Source organism: Corvus kubaryi, unplaced genomic scaffold (genome assembly GCF_017639235.1).
Source record: "Corvus kubaryi isolate FWS band 111438036 unplaced genomic scaffold, C.kubaryi_AGA036_p1.0 136, whole genome shotgun sequence".
NCBI lineage: Eukaryota > Metazoa > Chordata > Aves > Passeriformes > Corvidae > Corvus > Corvus kubaryi.
In genome coordinates, this window is record NW_024580670.1 from 2,004,457 (window position 1) to 2,025,059 (window position 20,603).

The window sequence follows — 20,603 nt, forward strand, 5'->3', positions numbered from 1 at the left end:
GCCAGATCTGTAAATCCCCCACCAGCAACTGTGTTACCTCCACCCCGAACAGAGCATGGCAGAGCTGATTCATGGAGCCCTCTGCAGCACTCCCCACTGCTGGGCAGCATTCCCAGGAGCAGATAAATAATCCTCAGCCAGTAACATATGCATTTAGAGATAGAAATTGTCCTGTCGAGCTCAGTAAGAGTTTTATCACCAACTTTGCGAAATGAGATCAAGCCCTCACCTGGAATATAAACCATAGTGGAAAACTGCCCAACTCCCAGAGCACATCATAAAACTGAGTGCCACGAACCATCTGCAGCCCAGCTCCATGGAAATCTGACCTCTGGGCATCCGGCTGCATTACCTGCACCTCCCAAAACGTGCCTGCTGCTCAGCTTTGGCCTCCCACTTTGACAGAATGTTCCCCTAAAATCCCAGACTTACAGTACCTACCGGAACATCTTGCTCTGGAGTTTAGTTACAAGGAAATCCATGTGGCTCCTGCAAGCAAAGCCCTGAAGAGCCAGGGGTGGTTGGACCTTCCACCTGCCCCTTGCAGGTGGAAACCCATGCAGGATGAGGAGCAGGGCCATGCCCCAACCTTCCCAGTGGGAATCCTTCCCTGACTCCCAAAGCGCACCCAGCCCCGCTGCGGAGCTGCACAGCCAGGTGGCACGGCAGGTCTCCCTCCATATATTCCTCTCAGCTTGCCCTGTACTTGTCTGTTCAGGAGGTGGAAACATGAGGGATCTGATAAGAACGGGGCACAGATGCAGTGCCTGTGGCAGCTGGGCCGTGCGCTCCCTTCCCGAAGGACACGGCACAACTCCGGCACTGCAGATTAGAGCCCGGTGTTTCTTTGGAGCAAAAGTGATCAGAATTACAAAGGGACTCGTTTTTTTTCCTCCCTCTCAAATGGTTTCATTAGCACTGCTGCAATGAAATAAGGCATTTTGTTTTCTTATCTAATCATTTTAGCATTTTAATTTATGAAATACAAGCATAACTACCCTTGCTTTCACTCTTGATTAAACACATGCAGCCGAAATATTTCATGCTTAGCCAAGTGAATATTTTAAATATTTTTTCCCCCATGAAACAATGTTTAGGATGTCCGATTCTTTTTCTATTACAGGGAGAAAAGATGTCTTAGAGTAAGCATTTAAATGAATGTCAGCTGGAAGAAACACACACTGAGTGCAATTTGAGATAAAACTACCATTGATCCCTTCATGTACAGCCTTTGTGGCAGTGGTGACGTGGCTATTGAAAAGAGACACTGGTGCCAGAGTTCTTCCAGGAGATAATCCGTCTTCTGAGAGAGGATTTGGGTTAAATGTACCTGTGAAAAACAGTGTATTTCAGCCGACATGATGAATGGCCTATTGTTCATCCTCGCTGCCGTGCCTGGGCTGGGGGGGCTGGAAGCAGAGAAGAAAGCAGAAGCACCAGGCAGCCCTGACTGCAGTCTCAGCACTGTATTTGTTCCCTCTTTTCCCAGAGTTCTGAGGCAGGAATATCTAGAGCAATTTTTAGCCTAACAGCAACTTTGCCTCACGCCACAACTCCAGGCAATTGCATTATTTATCAGATTATTTCTATTTCTATCACATGTCTTTGTAACAGTTTACTACCTTCTAAATAATGCTTGCCACGCAATGAGGCGGGGACTGGGTTATTAAAACCATCTCGTGGATGTGGTACTGACCATTAGGCTATTTTGGGTAAACAGTGGAGTTTATAAATCCTCACAGGTTTTACTGCTCAGAGCACAGCCCCCCCCCGATCAGGGACGCAGCTCACGAGGTGCTCATCACCTGAAGAATGGGCTGGTTCGGGGTATAGTGCACAGGTGATCACTCCTGTGGCCCTGGGATGCTGTCCCCAGGTGTGACTCCAACCTTGTGTTGCAGAAATCAGTAAGAGTCAGGTCGGAGCTTTCTGCTTCGTAATGTTCATCGCCACTGAAATACCCCGAGGCCAAAGCCAAGGTCTGGGGCTCCACTCCACAACTCTGGTGGTGCACAGAGGGAGAGAGCCCTGATCCCAGACCCCACCCAGCCCTCTCTCCTGTCACCTGAGACCTCCCACCCTTCATCAACACCAGCCCAAACCCTCAGCATCCCCCCTAAGCGGGCAGGGCTTTCCAGGCTGGGGCATCACCCTCGTCCTGTTACCCCAGATGCTTCTGAAAAGGGGCAAGAAAGGGATGGAGTGGGACATCAACACAGCCTGAGGGCTCAGAACACCAACCTGAGCAAGGAGGGGACAAACTGGGTCTGTTCTACAGCTGTCAGGGTAAATCCAAGGGAAAGGCAGGACAATCCCGTGTGCTGGAGCACCATGAGTTTTCCATATGATCATCCATCCAAACTCCATCTAAACTCCCTGAGTGGACACTCCTACTGTGCACACAGTCTCCTACACACCTGCACCTTCTTGCCCTGGCAGGTGTGCCTCAGACAGGCCCCCAGAGCTGCTCCAGTGTTTATTCATCTGTAAGGACCTGTCTTTTCATGGTTCACAGAAGAGCCTGAGATAATTCAGAGCCTCCGTCAAAGCCCATTTAATTTAGTGCACGTCTCTCTCTCTCCGTGAAGGCAGCAGCAGATAAGTCCTGCCTTATCCATGACAACTGACAGGCCTCTTAGCAGCAAACCCCCTATAATTAATTTTCAGGTAAGAACTATGTTTGCTCTAAATAAACTGAGGTAAAATCCTGTTGCATCGAGTTCAGCAGAACATCTCCCACTTCCCAGTATCCCATCCAACCCTGCCCTCTGGCACTATCTGTCCACGGAAAAAGCCACTCTCCCTCTTTTGGTACTGACTTACCATAAAAACCTGTAAATAGTACTCTAAAGAGAAAAAAAAAAATAGAAGGTATTTTGCCCAGATAACTATTTTTGAGAATACAGTAGAGGCCCCTTTGGGAACATCAAACATCACAGCAGCACTGAATTCAGCATGAGCTTAAACCAGCCATGGATCTGGCATCCGAAGTTTTCCCACAATTTTGTTTTTCCACCAATTGTTTATCTGCAGTGACGGAGCAGTCCAAAGCAATAATGCTGCATCCAGCCATTATTAATAGCTATAAACACAAAAGCTGTGGTTTGTCATCGTCCTCCCTTTGGTCTGTACATTTTTAAGACAAGTCTGGAAGTGACAGAACCTCGTCCTGATGGAGCGGGGAGGCAGAAGGAAAGGAAGGGAGCATTTACAGCTGTTGGAGACTTCATGTAGATTGTTCAGAGATGCCTGGAATTATAATTCAAATATAAAAGTATCCCTAGGTTATCTAAGAAGAACAGTTCTCTGGAAAATATCTTTCTTAAGGGATGCTGATAAAGGGAGGAAACAAATGAAAACCAAACACAAGCACTGCGAGGGACCCTGAAGGGAGCGAGGGGGCCATGGAGAATTTAAAATAATAGAAACCTTTTGCCTTCTCTCCCAAACCACTCTTTTTTCACTACACACAAAATTAAAATAAATACAGTCAGAAAGCCCATGCCATGAAAATAAATATTTGAGGAGGCAGATTTGAGTAAAGCAAAGGAAAGCTTTGTTTTTACAGCAGCTTTCGTTCCTGACGCGTGAGGCAGTGACAATTTGATACAGGAAGATTCTGCAAGTCTAGAAGGGTCTGATGGTGCAAAGAGCCAATTTTCCATTGATTTTGGTGGGAAATGAAGACCATCCCCAATGGGAAACAGCCCTTTTGACACAGCCCCTCCACCTGGCAGTTTATTTTATAGACAAAGCTGAGAGTTTGCTATAAACCCTGAACGCTGTGAGGGCACCACGAGGGACAGGGATGATCCACTCTCCAAACAGAAGGCTCAGGACCTGGACCAGCTCTTGCTGGTGGCAGTGGAGGGGCAAAGCACACTGAAAACCATGTCCTGAAAGGCTAAACCCTCCCTTTCTGCACAATTAGCCAGCAGAGACACAGCTCTCCGCGTGCCTCCTCCTGCGCTCGCAAGCGAGGAAAATCCTGTGTAGGCAGCAGCAGGTGCTGCAAAGCCACTCCTGCTCTCACTCTGTCTAATGTTCAGTGAAATATTTGCTGTGCTCAGTCTTCCAGGGCACTGGTATAGCCCAAAGCATGGAAATTAAATGACTTCTAGTCCATGAAGAGGGACAGTGGAAGTCCAAGGAATTGTTTGGAGTGCAGCATCCAGCCACCTACGCCAACAACTCTTCCTGACAAGGACAAGCCACCACCCTCTACCCACAGCAAACGCTGGGGAGGTTTGTAGAACTTAAGAATCAGAGGGAACTCCACTGGAGCTCATAAAAATATTCTCTTATGAGGAAAAAAAAATCCATGCAAGATTTTCAGTGCATCAGCTGCTGACACAAACTGTTTCTGGGAGTGTTCGTGAGATCAGAGCAGAGGCAGCAAATGCATTCTCAGCTTATTTGTTCCAGCTGATACCACCCGAATTCAAGCCCAAAGGCACAGTCTTTCAAAGATAACACATCTTTCCCTCTGGTTCCAACAAAAAATGCCCAAAGTACAAAGACAAATTACACACTTGGCTTGTAATGGACGTTAACAGATTTGTGAGATCCAAGGACATATTTACATCACTTCAAAACAATGTTTGAATAACCATCAAAAATATCACCAAGTCTGAAATGTTCATTAGGAATCCTTCTTCCCCTTTAGACAAGTAATGATTTCCTTGGATTTTGAAAGTGCATCTCAAAGTATGGCCCAAGCTGTAAAATCATTACCTGCTTGCTCTTAGTCATAAGATAAAAATACCCAGGAAACATTTGATAATAATTTTCTCCTTTAGAATGCTACAGACTTACTAAAATCATTATCACTGTTTTCTTCAGCTGGAGGACAAGTGGGAAGTTACACATCAATTGCAAACTGCACTCAGGAGACTGCTCACAGGCGTTTCTTTGGAAAGCAGTGGCTGCAGGCTGTGCTCACCACGGAGCAAACCCCGTCCTGCCGCCTCCGACAGCGGCACTGCAGGGAGGGACTGGCTCCTTCCTGGAGCAGCTTTACACAGAGGCAGAAACAATTTATAGCTGCGTGTCCAGCACCTAGAGATGAATTTAATAATCATAAAACCATGAGAGCCTCAAGCAGGAAAAGCAGCACATGACACCTTTCTTTTAAGGACATCTGGACGTCAACATGGGACACGTCTCGCTGTGCTCCAGAGGTCGGACGCCTCTGGGGCAGAGCTCTGAGTCCTCTCCACCTCTGCAAGCAGGGCTCTGCTTTTAGAATTAGTACACAAGCACCAAGGTGAAAGCCTGATGATTTCTCTTGACCCCTTGTGACAGGTTTCTCTTAAGGATATCTTCCTCCTTCTTTCAAGGACTTCAACACGGGACATGTCTCGCTGCATTCCGGAGGTCAGATGCCTCTGGGACAGAGCTCTGGATCCTTCGCCCTCTCCACCTCTGCAAGCAGGGCTCTGCTTTTAAAATTAATCCACAAGCACCAAGGTAAAAGCCTGATGATTTCTCTTGACCTCTTGGGGCACAGCAGCCCCGTGGGTTTGGTCACACCACGGTTCTGAGCCGGGTCCAGCAGCAGCGCAGGAGCAACGATGTCCTACACGTGTTTCACTGAGCACTACAACAACACCACGCTGCAAATAATCTGCTGGGGAAATAGGAACAGATTGCAGATGTTCCAGGAGCCTGTGTCACGGCGTGAGGGAGAGTCTCATTCCAGGATTGCCAGCTGAAACTTGGCAGAGGCTGGGATTGCACTCGGCAGTGCACTCGGCAGCAGTTTGTGGCTGGAAACAGGAAATCATTTCCTGCTTCCACAGGAGCAGATGGAAGAAATGGAAATTTTAGGGATCGGCCTAATTATTGATGCATACAAAATAAACCAGCACTGAACCTGGATTCTACACAAATCTCTAACCCTTCTCGGTTAACCTTTAGCTAGAAACATTTATAGGATCGTAAAATCATTTTGGTCGGTAAAGCCCTCTAAAAGCATCGAGTCCAGCTGTTAACCCAGCACTGCCAAGGCCACCACTGCCCCATGTCCCCACGTGCCACAGGTTTTTAATCCTCCAGGGGTGGGGACTCCACCACTGCCCTGAGCAGCTGTGCTAGACAGCCCTTTCAGTGCTAAAACATGGTGTGATCATAGAGTCCCAGGATGGTTTGGGTTGGGAGGGACCTCAGAGCCCATCCAGTGCCACCCCTGCCATGGGCAGGGACACCTTCCACTGTCCCAGGCTGCTCCAAGCCCCAATGTCCAGCCTGGCCTTGGTCTTCCAGAACAACACAGAGCTAAAACCAGCTTCTGCTGGGAAACAGTCTATGAACAGGAGGCCATCAAGGACAATGGCTTTCCAAGACCTCTGAGCACCAAATCCTGTGGCTTCCTCATTCATTTTATTATCTTTCTGCAGAAAATTGGTTAAAATAAGTGGACGAGTCAGTTATTTCAGATGTTGCAATGAAGTAGAGCCATCTCCTGCCACGGTCTTTGCAAAGTAAGATGAATGCTGCACTGTCGATTCAAACTTCAGAAAGCCATTTGCAGGGTGTCATTTTTCATTTTGCCGGGGCAGGATGTAATGAAAACCCGACAAGTTATTGATGGTTTGGTTACCTGTCTGCCTTCAAGAAATTGCACAGGTGCTTTATGTAAAAAAAAAAATACAAAGAGTCAACACAATTAATGCGAAGCAATGATGGGAAGCATCCTTTGAGGTTTCCTTTTCTGCTGAAGTGTCACTAGACTGCATGTCCAAAAGACACTGCTGGCAATTCATCTCCCAAGTAATCAGGATAAAAATATCACCATGGTTTGTACCCTGGCACCAGCCTGGGAAAGATGTGCTGTCTGTCTTCTGGCCATTTTCTTTCTGGCTGTTTAAAATAATTAAGCACTAATTAGGAAGTTTGAGGCGACAAATGTAAAACTGGAATTTATACAACTTTTTGCACTCAAGACATGCTGGAAGAATGGGAGAGAAACTTTTCTTGTTCAATTTCACCATTTTTCCTCCTCAAAATGATGTAGCATCAACATGGACACTTTAAAATTCCTGTTATAAAACAGTATCTAAGTGAGGGGGTCCATAAATGGCCAAGCTTTGTGAGGAGGTCCTTAGGATGTGAGCTCTTGAGAAAACCATGGCTAAACTCCTTCAGGGAGACAAGACTTACTGAGCAGTTTTGAAGTGCAGAGGACAACAAAAAAATGAGGTGAGAGCTTTCTGCTTTTCCCTGGCCAGAATCACTCCAGCTCCTGGAGAAAGGATTCAGCTGCTTCAGCATCACCTGGTGATTCCCAATGGCCCAAGGACCAAGGACAGGAGGGAGCAGCTCGGTGTCCCCTGGGGCAGGACCTCAGCTCCTCTCCGAAGCAGCTGCAGTGCCTGTGTTGGTCGATGTTCTTCTTTATGAACAAATTAACATTCCCTGCCAAATTAATAAGCCTGGAGGCACAGCTGTGTGTTAACATATCCAAGAGGCTTTCCAGCTCCAGCTGCCTGGTTTCCTTCCTTCTGAGGAGGCTGGGATTTCAGGGAGCTCTGGTTGGGATTTTGCTGATGGAGGGGTGAACAGCCCTGAGCCCTGTCACATTCCCACTGCTCCTTCCCAGTGTCAAGCCCTCACGTTCTTCTCAGGACACCAGTTGTGGCTGCCCCTGGATCCCTGGCAGTGTCCCAGGCCAGGCTGGACATTGGGGCTTGGAGCAGCCTGGGACAGTGGGAGGTGTCCCTGCCCATGGCAGGGGTGGCACTGGATGAGTTTTAAGGACTCTTCCAACCCAAACCATTCTGGGATTCACGACTTTGGAAACCAAATTACCCTCCTAGATTGTCCCTGACTCTGGGCTATGGTGGAGAGAACAGTGAAATACCTGGGAAAATCTGGACCCAAATTACTGAAAGCTTGGAGCAGATAAGGCAGTTTGGGTACCAGATCAGAGCAGCTGTCTGCAAGTGCAGTTCTCTCTCCTCAGTGTTGTTTGACAAGGACTGAGTTAGCCGGGCACTCGTTACGCTTCCGAACGCTTCCACGGCTGAACTCGCTGGGAAAACGCCACCATGTGCTGCTTTCCTGTGCTTTCGTTGGTTTTCAGCTACAAAAAATAGCAATGTTCCTGCTGTAAGCGCTGTGGCTCTGCGTGTGCAAGCTCACACATCACAGAGCTTGTCAGGACTGCGAGATAATGGGACCAACTGGGAAAATTTCCATGAAGAACGTGAGCGTGCCTGGAGTATCTAGGTCAGATCTTGCTCTAACAAAGTGAACCAAGAGGGTCCCTTTATACAGAAACTTGTTTAATTAAGATAACAGATGTTGCTATTGCACAAGTCATAGGGAATGGTTGTTTAATTGGACACTTTCACATTCTTTGCTACCAGCACAAAACATCATTTGTTTTTTTATGCATTTCTTTCCTTACAATTAAACTGTATAAACAATGCAGGCACTGTACATTCAAGGAGAAGAAACGGCTCTAATGATGTAGGGGCTTTAGATGAAGAAGAATGAGAGAAGAGCAATTTGTTTTGGGGCTTAAAAGTACAATTATTTTTCTGTCCCAGCCTGAGTACATGTCTGGTGGCAGGGTAAATATGACTTCCAATAGTTCTAGGAGAACATTAGGAATTAAGACTGTTGTGTACATATTTTAAATGAAAGTTGTCTTGGTTTTCCTGCACTCTTTCTGCTGTTGGGGAGCCAAGGAGAAGGGGAGAAGTGGGAAGCTGTGGAGGACCAAGAGGATGAAACGTGAATCTGCTCTTGAACCTCACAATGCCTACGGCTTCACCTCTGGGAAATGTCACTGTGTCTCACTCTGTGAGGAATAAATAAATGGAATTATTGCCATTAAGGCATGCATATTAAAAGCCCTTTGCCTAAGTCCCAAACAAGACCCGAGAAAAGAGGGAAGACTTGCGGGGGAAGCGATGCAGACCCTGCAGGGCTGAACACCCCCAGAATGGTTCAGGTTGGAAGGGATCACTGGAGGTCATCACATCCAACCTCCCTGCTCAGGCATGATTCAGGAGTCCAGACTGGTCCAGAAGAATCATTCTGTGCCAGCAGCAAAATAAATCCCCTGACCAATTCCCTGAGAAATTTCCTTAAGATGCTCTAACAAAACAGCCTCTGGTGGAAGTTATTAAAAGCCAGTTCACTCTGTGCAGCCCCAGATCTGTTGCCACAGATCACAGGATCATCTCAGCCCCGATGTGAAACCCCACAGCTCCCACAGCCTCGGGTGCTGCTCTCCCACAGGACAGCACCTGGGGGTTTGTTGGGACACCAGCCTTGTTTATTCGGGGGCTATGGAAAACCCAGGGGCCATTCTCATCAGAAAGGCATCCCCTGGTCCTGTGCGAGGCTTTCCTGGGAACAGATGGATTTTAATCGTGTTTCACCTGCTCCTACTCTCCCAGTGGCCCTGTGAGGAGCAGCATTACCAGGACTAAGGACCTGTCCCACAGAGTGTAACACTCACTTTGCACTGGAATGTGATGGGAAGATCAAGGATGGAAAACGATCTCTGTACTTCCCCCATGCAGAAATAGCCTTTGTTTCCAAACAGCATCTGCAATACATCTATATCTGTGCTAGAGCTGTTCCTATGTAAAATTTACCTTCTGGATCAGTCCCCCAACATAATTTTGACTCAGTCAGGCCTCCAAGGCAGGATTTCCATTATTATGGAGATGAAGTGCCTTTAATGACTGCAATAATATAATTGTACCCCAGGGCAGAATTCCTAATAACACAATTGCACAGTTCTCAACCACCAGTAAGAGATGCCCTCGGGCCACGGTATTCATTAGAGGTGCAGCACACACTACCTCAGCCTCCAGAGAAGAATATGAAACCTAAACCGATAAAGCTCTTGTTTTTTCACCACGGTGGTCTCTGCTCTCTGGGCAAACATTGAACAACACACTTTGTTTTGCCTCCTGGACAGCAGGAGCCTCCAGAGCCAGAGTTCCCAGCAGCAAAAAACCATGCACAGTGTCCCCAGCAAGGAATTTAACATCACACACCAGCTGAAAAGCCACAAAAGCCCCAGGAGGAGCTCTGAAGCGATTGCCATGGCAGCCGTCAGGCTGCACATCAGCATTCAGAGCAAGCACTGACACAGGAATGCTGCTTGTATCTCCACCTGGAATTGGAAGGATCATCTATATTGATTAAGCTTCACGTGATCAACCTGCAGGCTGGAGAAGGATCCAGATGTTCGGGCGCCTCTCTGGTACTCGAAGGACCCTTTAATGTCAGTTTAAGCAGAGATTTCACTGAAGTTTCCTCTCCCACGCCTGCCTAAAAGTTCTGTTTCCCGTCCTAGATGAAGAGATTGCAGCAGCAGCTTTTCCTGGCATCTTTCTTCCTAGATTTCAACAGATTTTTTTCCCAACAGCCAAGAAAGTTCTTGTTTGAAGTCCATGCACAGTTGTGGGTGTAGGGAGACAGTGGAGCTGGACTCCAGCCACTGCTGCTGTCCCCCAGGACAGCGGGGAGGAGATGACATTCCAGCAGGCACAGAAAGAGAGCAGCACTCAGCAGAGCCCAGGCACTCGCCCCTCCTGCCCGGGGAGGCAGACGGTGCTGGTGAGCAGTGCCACGACCACAGCAGACAATGTCATTCCCTAACTGTGCATTTCACACGGTGCCCAGGCCCAGCCTGCAGGGCTGGCGTGGTGAACAAAGGCAGTGGCGAGGATTCAACGCCCTCATCCGCACAGGAGACACAGCCCAGTGTGTGTCAGAGCAGTGCCAGTGCCAAGGCACCGCAGCGCTGCGCGTTCCGACACCGCGCCAGGTAATCCCTGCTGGATGATCTCGCTGGCTGGAAAACCCTTGGGCTGAAGGAGCTCAAGATTTCACACCTGCTTGGGCACATTTCACATCTGGTTTGCCATCCAGGGCTGGGTGCCCAGGTGAGAGGCTCCTGGTTGTGGCTCAGCAGGAGCAGGAGGAGCAAGCCTGGCACTGCCACGAGAGCCCGCAGCACACCTGGCTGGGTTTGCCCCTGAGCTCAGCGCTGTGCCCACCACCCTCCTCCCATCACTGCCCCAACTCTGGCTGGGCAGCCCCACTCCCAAATTAGAATGAGGAGCAGGAGCTGCGCTGTGCCAAGGGGAACAGCCTCAGAGCACACAGCACATTCAGCCACGGACTGCGCCAGCAAGCACAGGGAGACAGATGGGACCTCGTGGGGCTGACACCACAAAGCTTCCAGCACCAAACACCTGCCATCCTTGGCACCACCCTCACCACAAGAACAAGTTATTTCAGTTTGAAAAAGCAATACACTTTGATCTATGACAATTTTGACCTCGGCAGCTCTGTGCTCTACCTGCTGAAGGAAGCTTTGTGTCATCGATCACCAACTCTTTTCATCCCAAGGGGTGAAGGAACAGCCCACAGACAACAGCTTTGTAAGGATCAGGGAGAGGAGCTAAACAAGTCAGAAACAGGGTGTTCAATCTTTTAATCATCTGGCTCTAAATGAACTGTCACTTTCTGCATACTCAGACACACCACCACAGTATCTACTTCAATGGACATTACAGGCTGGGTGGAGCAAGATCAGACTTTCCAAAAGAAAAGAACAGCTCGAACAGATTAAAGCTTTCAAAGATAATAATTTCCTATAATTTCTGGCTTTTTGACCTTTACTAACAAGGCAGGATTCTCCCCATCAGTCCTTGTGTCACATCATGTTTTGGAGGGGTGTCAAGGACAGCTCTCCACGTGCTGCTTGTAGGTGCTGTGACACAACCACACCTCTACACAGCCAGCAACAAATCAACACCACAGAGGAGAATTTGAAAACTTGGCTTTTGAATTTAAAAAGAAACTGGAAAAAAAATTATTTGGCCAGTCTGCGAAAGCCATCTTCAAGTCAGGTGTCAGAACTGCCAAATTAATTACTGACCCCAAATAACTCCTGTTTGCGGGACACTGAGTAATGTACCAGGGCTGTGCCATTTGCAGTGGAGGCTTTTATCTCCTGGGAATTGATTTTTTTTGTAAAAACAATGCTTATTTAGAGCACTGCAGAGGGAAAATATTTGGTTTTTTGGAGTGCATCTTTATCAGCTTCTTGGCAGGGATTCTTTAACAGCACACAGAGGTGGAATGGGCATGATGGGAATAGGAATCTTACCCCCAGCTCCTCAGGACTGAACACTGGCTGTTTCCTCACATATTTGCAAGTCAATTTTGTGAAGCTATTAATGACAAATTTAGCTTTGATTGCTGAAAGTCCCTGGGTTAGGTAATGAAAAAAATGGTTACTTTAAGACATTACCTCTCATTTTCTCTCAGGATGTCTTTTCCTTTCTTCCAAGAATAGGTAGGTCTGGGGGAGGCTTTGGGCTTGCACTCAATGATGACTTCACCACCCACTTTAACAAGAGTTAACTTCTTCAGGAGAGTTTTGGAAAAGTCTGGACCAATGGCTGAAAGCAAAATCAACACAAACCAGATCAGAATTCCCTTGGGAAAAAACAAAGTCAGACTCTTTTGAACATTACAAAATTCCAGGGTTGTTTTGTGCTTTCAATTCCTAAATGATTGGACTTTATGAACTACGTGGATGTCTGGGCAAACAGACACTTGAGCGCTTCTTTCACTGCAAAAAATACTTGATTTGTTTAAAAATGTGTGTTCAGCTGAAAACCTGAGAAACCAGTAGCCCCATCATACACATCTTACTGGGGCAGCACCCCCAGGAACCACTCACGCATGAGGAGTATAAAGTATTTCCTTTTTCTCTGTCAGGATCATCCTTTTGTCAGGCAGGAAAATTCTCCCAAACACAGAAGCCATATAATTAATCAGGAATGTTAATATTTCCAGAAAGGCTTGCACTTTTATGCTTTCTATTCATAGCTGTTGCATAAACTGGGTTATTTATTTTAATTCTCTACAGGTGGGAGACACTGACACGGCCAGGTCCTGAACCAAGCAGAACAAGGCAGCACTTGCTGGCTCCAGGACACAAAGTGCTCTGGAATCAGCTCCTGTGCTGTCCCCAGGGCACACTCCTGTGCTTTGTGACAGACACTCAGAGATCCATGAGGCGACCCGCGAAGCCCTGCAGCCTCTCTGCAGCCCAGGGAAAGAGGAGATGCCTTGGGGTCTGATTCCTGCCTCAAAGGCTCTTCAATGATCCCTTTGCTGGGACCCCGTGGCAGGCAGGGCTCTGAGGCAGCAGCCTCCAGAATGGCTCTGGCACCGAAACCCCCCAAGACAGCCAGGAGGTTTTATTGATATCAGGTAGGACAACTCATTTCTTCCATGTAGAAAGCTCAGAGCAAAAGGTGAGGCAGCTGAAGGGGTTTAGGAACAGCTCTGGCAGACAGGAGCAGTGGCAGCAATCTCTGCTCTCTCCATGCTCCCTGCTGGCTCCCTGGATCCCTCCTGCTCCAGCCCTGGCTCCCTCCAGCTCTCAGCACTGTCCTTGAGTGCCTTATTGCTGCCTCGGTGAGATGAGAGTTGAGATCTCTGTGCCCTACATCGCCTCGATGCCCCACGACAGGATCCAAAGCTCACCTGCAGCAGCTGGGACACCAAGCCCAGCAAATTCCTTTTCCTCAGGGCACCTCATCTGCCTCAATTGTTTTGGGTATCATTCCTGCTGCCACAGAGGTGAGTAAGCATAATCCCACACTGAAAATGGGATGGGCTTTATGATCCAACAGTGATCCAAGTTCCTGAATCAGAGTTCTGTGATCTCTGAGCTGCTTTGTTTTCCATGTCTAATCACACTCAGAAACAGAGGTATGATATTAAAGACCATAAAAAAGCCCTGAAATCAGCACTGGCTTTGTAAAACACTCCAGAATTAAAGGAGACATCCTGAGGACACGTCCCACCAATGCACCCAGAACCAAATGCTTTAATATTTATATCATATATCATTATTAATAAATTATCACTTCTGAAACTGATTTCTCATACGATTGTCCCAAATTTATGAGCAGAAGAGATTTTTTTGAATAATCCTGTTACTCCCATCTCTGTGATAAATGGTTTAGACTGGTTTTTTGTGAGTCATTTGCTGCATTTTCTTGCTCCTGTGTGAGACAGAGGAGTTGCTCACTGTGGGTTTTGTTCTGTGATGTTCAAAACGTTGTCATTTGGTGTTTAGAAACTCTGGACTCATTTCTCAGCACTGCCACAACTTCTGTGTGCCACTTCAGGAGTAATAAATTTAATTTATTCACACCTTTTGTTTGTCCAATGGGGATTTTAATGACCTTTTTTTCTCACTCTAGGCCCACATTTCATTTTTTCAATTTGTTTTTCAACATCTAGCCTAAAAATTCTGTAAGACAAGACTGCATCTCAAAATATGTATTTTACAGTGTCCAGCAGCACAGGAGTCTGCTTTTATTTAAAGACTCCAGGCAAGATAATTGGCAACAATAATTGAGCAGAATCACTCTGAGAAAAGCTCTGTCTGTAATTTTCCATTTCCCTCTTTCACTTCATTTTGCTGTAAGTCTCACTTGAGATGATTAAACGCCACTAGCAGCAAGTGCTTAACTTCAGGACCTTTTAAAACAACCATTTTAACAGTCAGATCTGTTTAAAAGTGAAAATTTCCCAGGGAGGGCTCAGAATGTTGCCCTGCTTTGAAACTCCAGTGGAAAGGCAAACCTGCTGCTTTCCTTTCAAAATGTGCCTAGTTAAATCACAGATGCACAGGAATTTATCTGCAGGACACCGTTTGGGTGCTTTTCCTGTGACAGACAGAAACAGAGCTGCAGAACCCAAGTGAGAAGTTGGCCAAATAAATATTCCCTGACAGGTTTCTCAGACCAGACTCTCCAAAATCTGTTTTTTGTGTGGACATGAGGAGCTGCTGGGCACAGGGACACCCTGGGAGTCCCCACCAACAAGGATTAAACCTCTCCCCTCTGAAAACATCTCCCTTCTTCCCAAAGGTCCTTTTTTACCAGGTTTTAAGTAGACAGGAAAAGCATCAGTGGGTTTATTTCGATTTCTTTCATGTCCAATAAATCTCAGCATTGTGAAGTCTAATTTATTGAGCATTATCGTACCTTTCTCCAACAGCAACACAGACAATCCTTCACAGGGGTTTTTTTTCTATGCAGGCATCTATCACTGATGATAAAAAATGACCAATAATTGAAACTCCCATAGCTGGAAAAAACCTCGTGCTTTGTTCTTCAGGGTAAATCAGGGAATGCTGCTACTGAACATTTGGTTTGAGAGTGACTAAACTGTTATTTTGTAATCAGGAATTGTGTTTGACCCTTTGAAACAACATCCCTGTGCTGACACAGCATTTCCCAGGCCTGCCACTCATACACGAACATGGTTTGGGACTGAGTCACAGCCTGGCAGGGACCTCTGGGATGGTCCCATCCCACCCCTGCTCAACCAGGAGCAGCACAGGAGGTTGCCCAACAATTGTTCTAGTGTCCAACCAACCTCAAAATAAAGTTTTTCTTGTTTGAAGTGGCATTTCCAGGGTTTCAGTTTGGGGCCACTTCTTCCTGTCCTGTCACTGGCACCTCTGAGAAGTTCCTGGCTCTGTGATCTCTGCTCCTTCCCCTCAGCTATTTCCCCACTTGGATTCACATGAGCTTCTCCTGGTATTACGTGGGAGGAGCAGAGTAGGTGTGCACAGAACTGCGGGGCAGAAGGTGCTTTTCTTTGGGATGGAAGTGTTTTGGTTGCCATTAGATTGCTGAAAGGTCTCTTCAGATGGGAGGTTTGTCACCACATCCTCAGCAGAGTCACCTCTGCAGCCCAGGACCGGGCATTTATGGTCCTGGATGTTCTGAATGGCAATGCTCAGGTGTCTCCATAAATAGCTTTAACCAGCAGGAGAGTGAATGCACCTGCCAGCTCTGTCACCTGCAGGAATATGGGAATATGGGATGAAGTAAAACACATCTGTTCTCTGCTCTCCACTTCCTCGAGTTTTCATTTCACTCCTTCCTTCAAAATAAATCGTCAAAGATCCCCCTCTGCTTCAGATGCTGCAACTTGGCAAAAGCAGCGTGGGCAGAGGCTCCTCTGTCCCTGGGAGGGTGGCAGCACTCAGGGAGTGAACTCACCTATGACACTGAGCTCTGCACTGGCGAAGATGACGCCGTGCCTGTTCTCCGCCACGCACTGGTACATCCCGGCGTCCGAGAGACTCACGTTGGGAATGGTGAGAGAGCCCTGCTCCAGCTGCACTCTGCCCTGGGGGAACAGCAAAACAAACTCCAAAATAAACAAGGAGATGCCTCCTCGGACCATAAACCCAGAGGCTGTTGTGCTGTATTTTATAGCAAGGTGGATCAAAGGAAGTAGCAGTAACAAGAAGAATTTGCATGCTGCAATTTATTTGTCTGCCAGCCAAATTTATGTCAGGTTAGATACTAAATGGTAAAACCAATATAGGAGTTGGTAAATGCAATTTAAATTGGAGGACTTTCCCTTGACCCCTCATTGATTTAATACCCAAAGCATTTAGATTAATATCCCTTTCAAGGAGATAAGCTTGAAGCAAGAAATGCACTTCAGTTCCACAGTGGCACATCCCAGCCAACCCCATCTCAGAAACATTTAAAGCAATGGTGCTTCCACAGAATCACAGAGTCATTAAGGTTGGAAAAGACCTTCAGGATTATTGAGTCCAGCCTCTGACCAAACACCACTGTATCAACTAAACTACAGCACATACAGGTGTTTCTTGGACACCTCCAGGGATGGGGACTTCAAACCTCCCTGGGCAGTTCCAAGGCCTGACCACCCTTTCCATGGAGAAATTCCTTCTGGTGTCCAACCTGACCCTCCCCTAGCACAGCTTGAAGCCATTTTGAGTCCCTACGGCAATGCAGGCTGGTAAGACTGGTTGCCATCTTAGCCAGCACAGACAGAAACATTTAAAATCCTCTGCAGTTTACTGAAAGCAATGCAGATGTTAATAATTTAATGCTCCTTTACTTCCTATCAGCCACTACCGTGATGTAAGAACAGGACCATCTGCCAGCGACCAGCGTGAAGCAGCCAGAATTAGTGTGTGGAATGAAAGACCAGGCTATCATTTGTCAGCCTGAGGATATGGAGCTCGAGTTATCAATTCTAATAAGTACAGCAAAGCGTTCCCTCCCTCCCCGGGAGTTCGACATTTAAAAAAAAAAATTCTAAAATAAAGAGCTATTGGTTTTCTACTTGGCCTTAGGGTGGAAATGTAATGTTTGTGCAATTTTTATCAGGGTTTGATCAAGTATGGGCTGCCGTGTTCTTTTACCATAAGTGAAGGGGGAAAAGTGCTGGCTACTGTGCAGCCAAAGCTTTGGTGACTTGATTGAGTTTGTGGTGACAAGGTGGGGTCATGGACTGGGTGATGACCCTCCAGGAGAGGCTGGGCAGACGTGGTGGTGGGAGGGGTGTGATTCCACAGCTCCTGGTCATCTGCACAGGGACAGAGCTCAGCAGGAGGAGTGGGAACACCACTAAAGACCAGCAGGAACCCAAAGGTTTCATTATCACTTGAAGTTCACCTGAGCATCATAAATTAAAATAATTAATCCGGGGTCATCATTCTCTGGTGACAGATTCCAAAATCCCATTCAACCATTCCTTCTTCTTCTTTCCAGCCTCAGGTTTGTATTGTGGATCCTTCATTTTGGCGAGGAGCTCTGAACGTAGAGCTGCTGTGTGTCCTGCTTGTCCCTGGCAGCAGATCCTGGAGTCGTAGGGAGGTGCTACCAAGGATGGGAGGGAATGGAGGAATTTCCCATGAGGGAGGGCAGGCCCTGGCACAGGGTGCCCAGAGCAGCTGTGGCTGCCCCAGGATCGCTGGCAGTGTCCAAGGCCAGGCTGGACATTGGGGCTTGGAGCAGCCTGGGACAGTGGAAAGTGGCAGGGGGTGGAACAAGATGACCTTGAAGGTCCCTTCCAACCCAAACCATTCTGCGATTCCAAGATTTTAGAGCACCTCCATCCTCCCCATCCCAAAATAAACACGCACCCAGAGATCAGAGAGCTGGCAGAGCATCAGAGCACCCAGAGATCCCCTCCCCAGGGGGTTCCAGCAGTGCCTACCTGTGGCAGCAGGGGCTCCCCGTCCTTGAGCCAGCGGTAGGAGGGCTTGGGGCGCCCGCTGGCGCGGCACTCCCAGGACACGCGCTCCTCGATGGCCGTGTGCACGTCGCCGATGCGCTGGATCCAGCTGGGCTGGGCTGCAAGGGAAGCAGCAGGGAAGCCTCGTGGCTGGGAACAGCAGCTCTGTGCTGCCAAATGGACGTTTCTTCCCTTACCAGCACGTTTATGACTTTGATTTAATGACACAATTAAAAACGGCTAAACATTTCTGTTCTTCCTTGAGCCCAGTGCTGCTTTCTGAAGGTGGCACGGGCAATATCAGAAGCTGCTTTTGTTTTATTTTTAGTAAAAACCCTTAAAGAAAAAGAGTAGCTTCAGAAAGCCTGCTCATCCTACAAAAACAAAGCAATAGTTACACCCCTGGTCCTTCAAACAGAGGCATTTTCCTCCTCAGGGTCTCTATGACTTGGGCTTCAAAGCTCTAAAATTTAGCTTCTGACTTCAAAATTTGTCATTTAGAACTACTTCTGCACTGAAATGAGGGTGATTCCTGTAACTGCATGGTTATGGGCACTACCTCAGGCCCAGGCTCTGAGTCTTGTCTTGACTCCACATCTTGCCACAGGAATGAAAAACCTTTGGACCCAATAATTGTATTAATTGAATAAACCTAGAAAGGCCACAAGCAGGTATTGGAGACACATTTTGGTAGAGTTTGGTGAAAACTGGCACTGGAAGTTTTCAGCCACTGGTGAGGTTGTATTTTTAATTGTGTTTCACACATTTTTATTGGTTTGATGGCTTTTTTTTAAAATAGAGTTTAAGTTTAGCCAGATTCCACTAAATTCCACTAAAATTACCACATGGTTTTGAAGACCATACAAACCCTCAGACTTGCTGAGGAGTTACCTTTCCTCCAGATATATCTACAATATACAATACTATCCCTCTAAGATCTTATTATTAATAGTATCTTACTATTCCTATAATACTTTTCAGAAGGTCCCATTAAACAATAGATGAGTTCAGATTTTTTTAATTGCCGTTTGCCCTATTTTGACATAAGAACATCTGACTTAGCAGGATGATATTACCAGCAGAGGTCTCCAAGAACCTGATTAATACTTCTCCCCGTGTAATCAAAGAAAAAATTAAGATTCCTCAAAGCCAGGTCGCAACTTTACATATCTCCTTTGGATAGGGACAGGGGCCAGAGATGGGCTCAAAAGGATAAATAAAAAATATATCAAAATGGCCAATTGGTATGGTTATACCCAACCAGTGGTATGTCTGTGATGATGTGATGCTGGAAACACAAATTCAGAGAGCTCAGACTGTGTTTTCCCCCACCCCTGGCACCCTGAATGTGCCTAAAAAGTGCAGAGGAAGCTGCAGAGCTTTCCACAGTCTCAGCTCCAAGGGACTTCCAAAAAAAAGGTGAACTGAGTATCCTGCCAGTGCAGAAGTGAAAGGAAAAGTGAGTGGTGTTTATTTCTCTGGCTGCCCCTCCTGCCCCTGTAATATTTTAAGCTTGTTTATTGTCTGGATATAAAGAGATAGGAAAGGGAAAGCCTTTAAATGTAGGAAGATGAAAGTCAGTTCTGTCATCTGGAGTAAGAACTTGAACAATTCCATCGAGCTGAGCAATTGCAACGGGTTCAGTGGCTCAAGGACATTTGCAAATTACTTGTGAATTTACATATTTACTATTCTAACAGCATCTAACTCATCATTTTGAAGGGAATTTTATGATCCCATGAAAGGAGCTCTATAAAACCCACACACATCCATTTGCCTTTTTTATTTCTGCAGTGCTGTTTTACAGATTTCCCACATGAAAACAAAAAAAAAAAAAACCAACCCAGACAAAACAACTGGAAATAATTTGCAAATGAAGAGAAGCCATGAATGGTAAGCTGTGCTCTGTAACTAAGTGTGTGCTATGTAAAAGCAAGGATAACTCCTGTGGTGAGGACAGAAAACTCAGAATTCATCCTCATTTCATACAGACTCCCCAGATGAGGGAAATTCTCTCCAAGAGGCAGTTTTTGGGGTAGTTTGTGGGTTGTTCATCCCAACTCCTGCCCTAAGTGCTGAGATTGAAACGTGCAGTGCTGGAAGCTGCCACCCCCAAATTTATATCACCCTTTGGTGCAGCACCCACAAGCCACAGCCTCACACCCCACACCACCCTAACCCCCTCCAATGGTTTGAACTGGTTAAATTTTCTATCCCAGAGCCATTTATGGTGCAGACAACTCCAGAGCGAGCAGCACAGGTCAAATAATAATCTCAGTGAAGAGCTCTGAGTCCTTTGTTTTGCAGGAGCTCGTTCTCTGCTGCTCTTTGGGAGCCTTTTCTAATTAGGTCAACCTCTCCTCTCAACAGTTCAGTGCAGAGAGAAGCTCTTGGCTTCATCCTGGGGAATACTCAGGGGTTGGCTCACGCTGCAAATATGTTTGAGCCACCGAAGGAGAGTCGCCACAACCTAATGAAATTTGACAGGCGCCCACTGGGGATCAGACCAAGGTAACACGACACGAGAT

General features: G+C 46.9%; 1 protein-coding gene across 3 annotated transcripts in view; it reads right to left on the minus strand.

The window, feature by feature from the left end:
* Window positions 1-20,603, minus strand: part of CNTN4 (contactin 4) — a 271,916-nt gene that overhangs the window by 33,927 nt on the left and 217,386 nt on the right. For all 3 annotated transcript variants that reach the window (XM_042013627.1, XM_042013608.1, XM_042013617.1), the window contains 3 exons: window positions 18,058-18,194; window positions 16,077-16,206; window positions 12,290-12,440 (listed from right to left, as the gene is read on the minus strand). In XM_042013627.1, coding sequence (XP_041869561.1) covers window positions 12,290-12,440; window positions 16,077-16,206; window positions 18,058-18,194 — 418 coding nt within the window. The remainder of the gene's footprint in view (window positions 1-12,289; window positions 12,441-16,076; window positions 16,207-18,057; window positions 18,195-20,603) is intronic.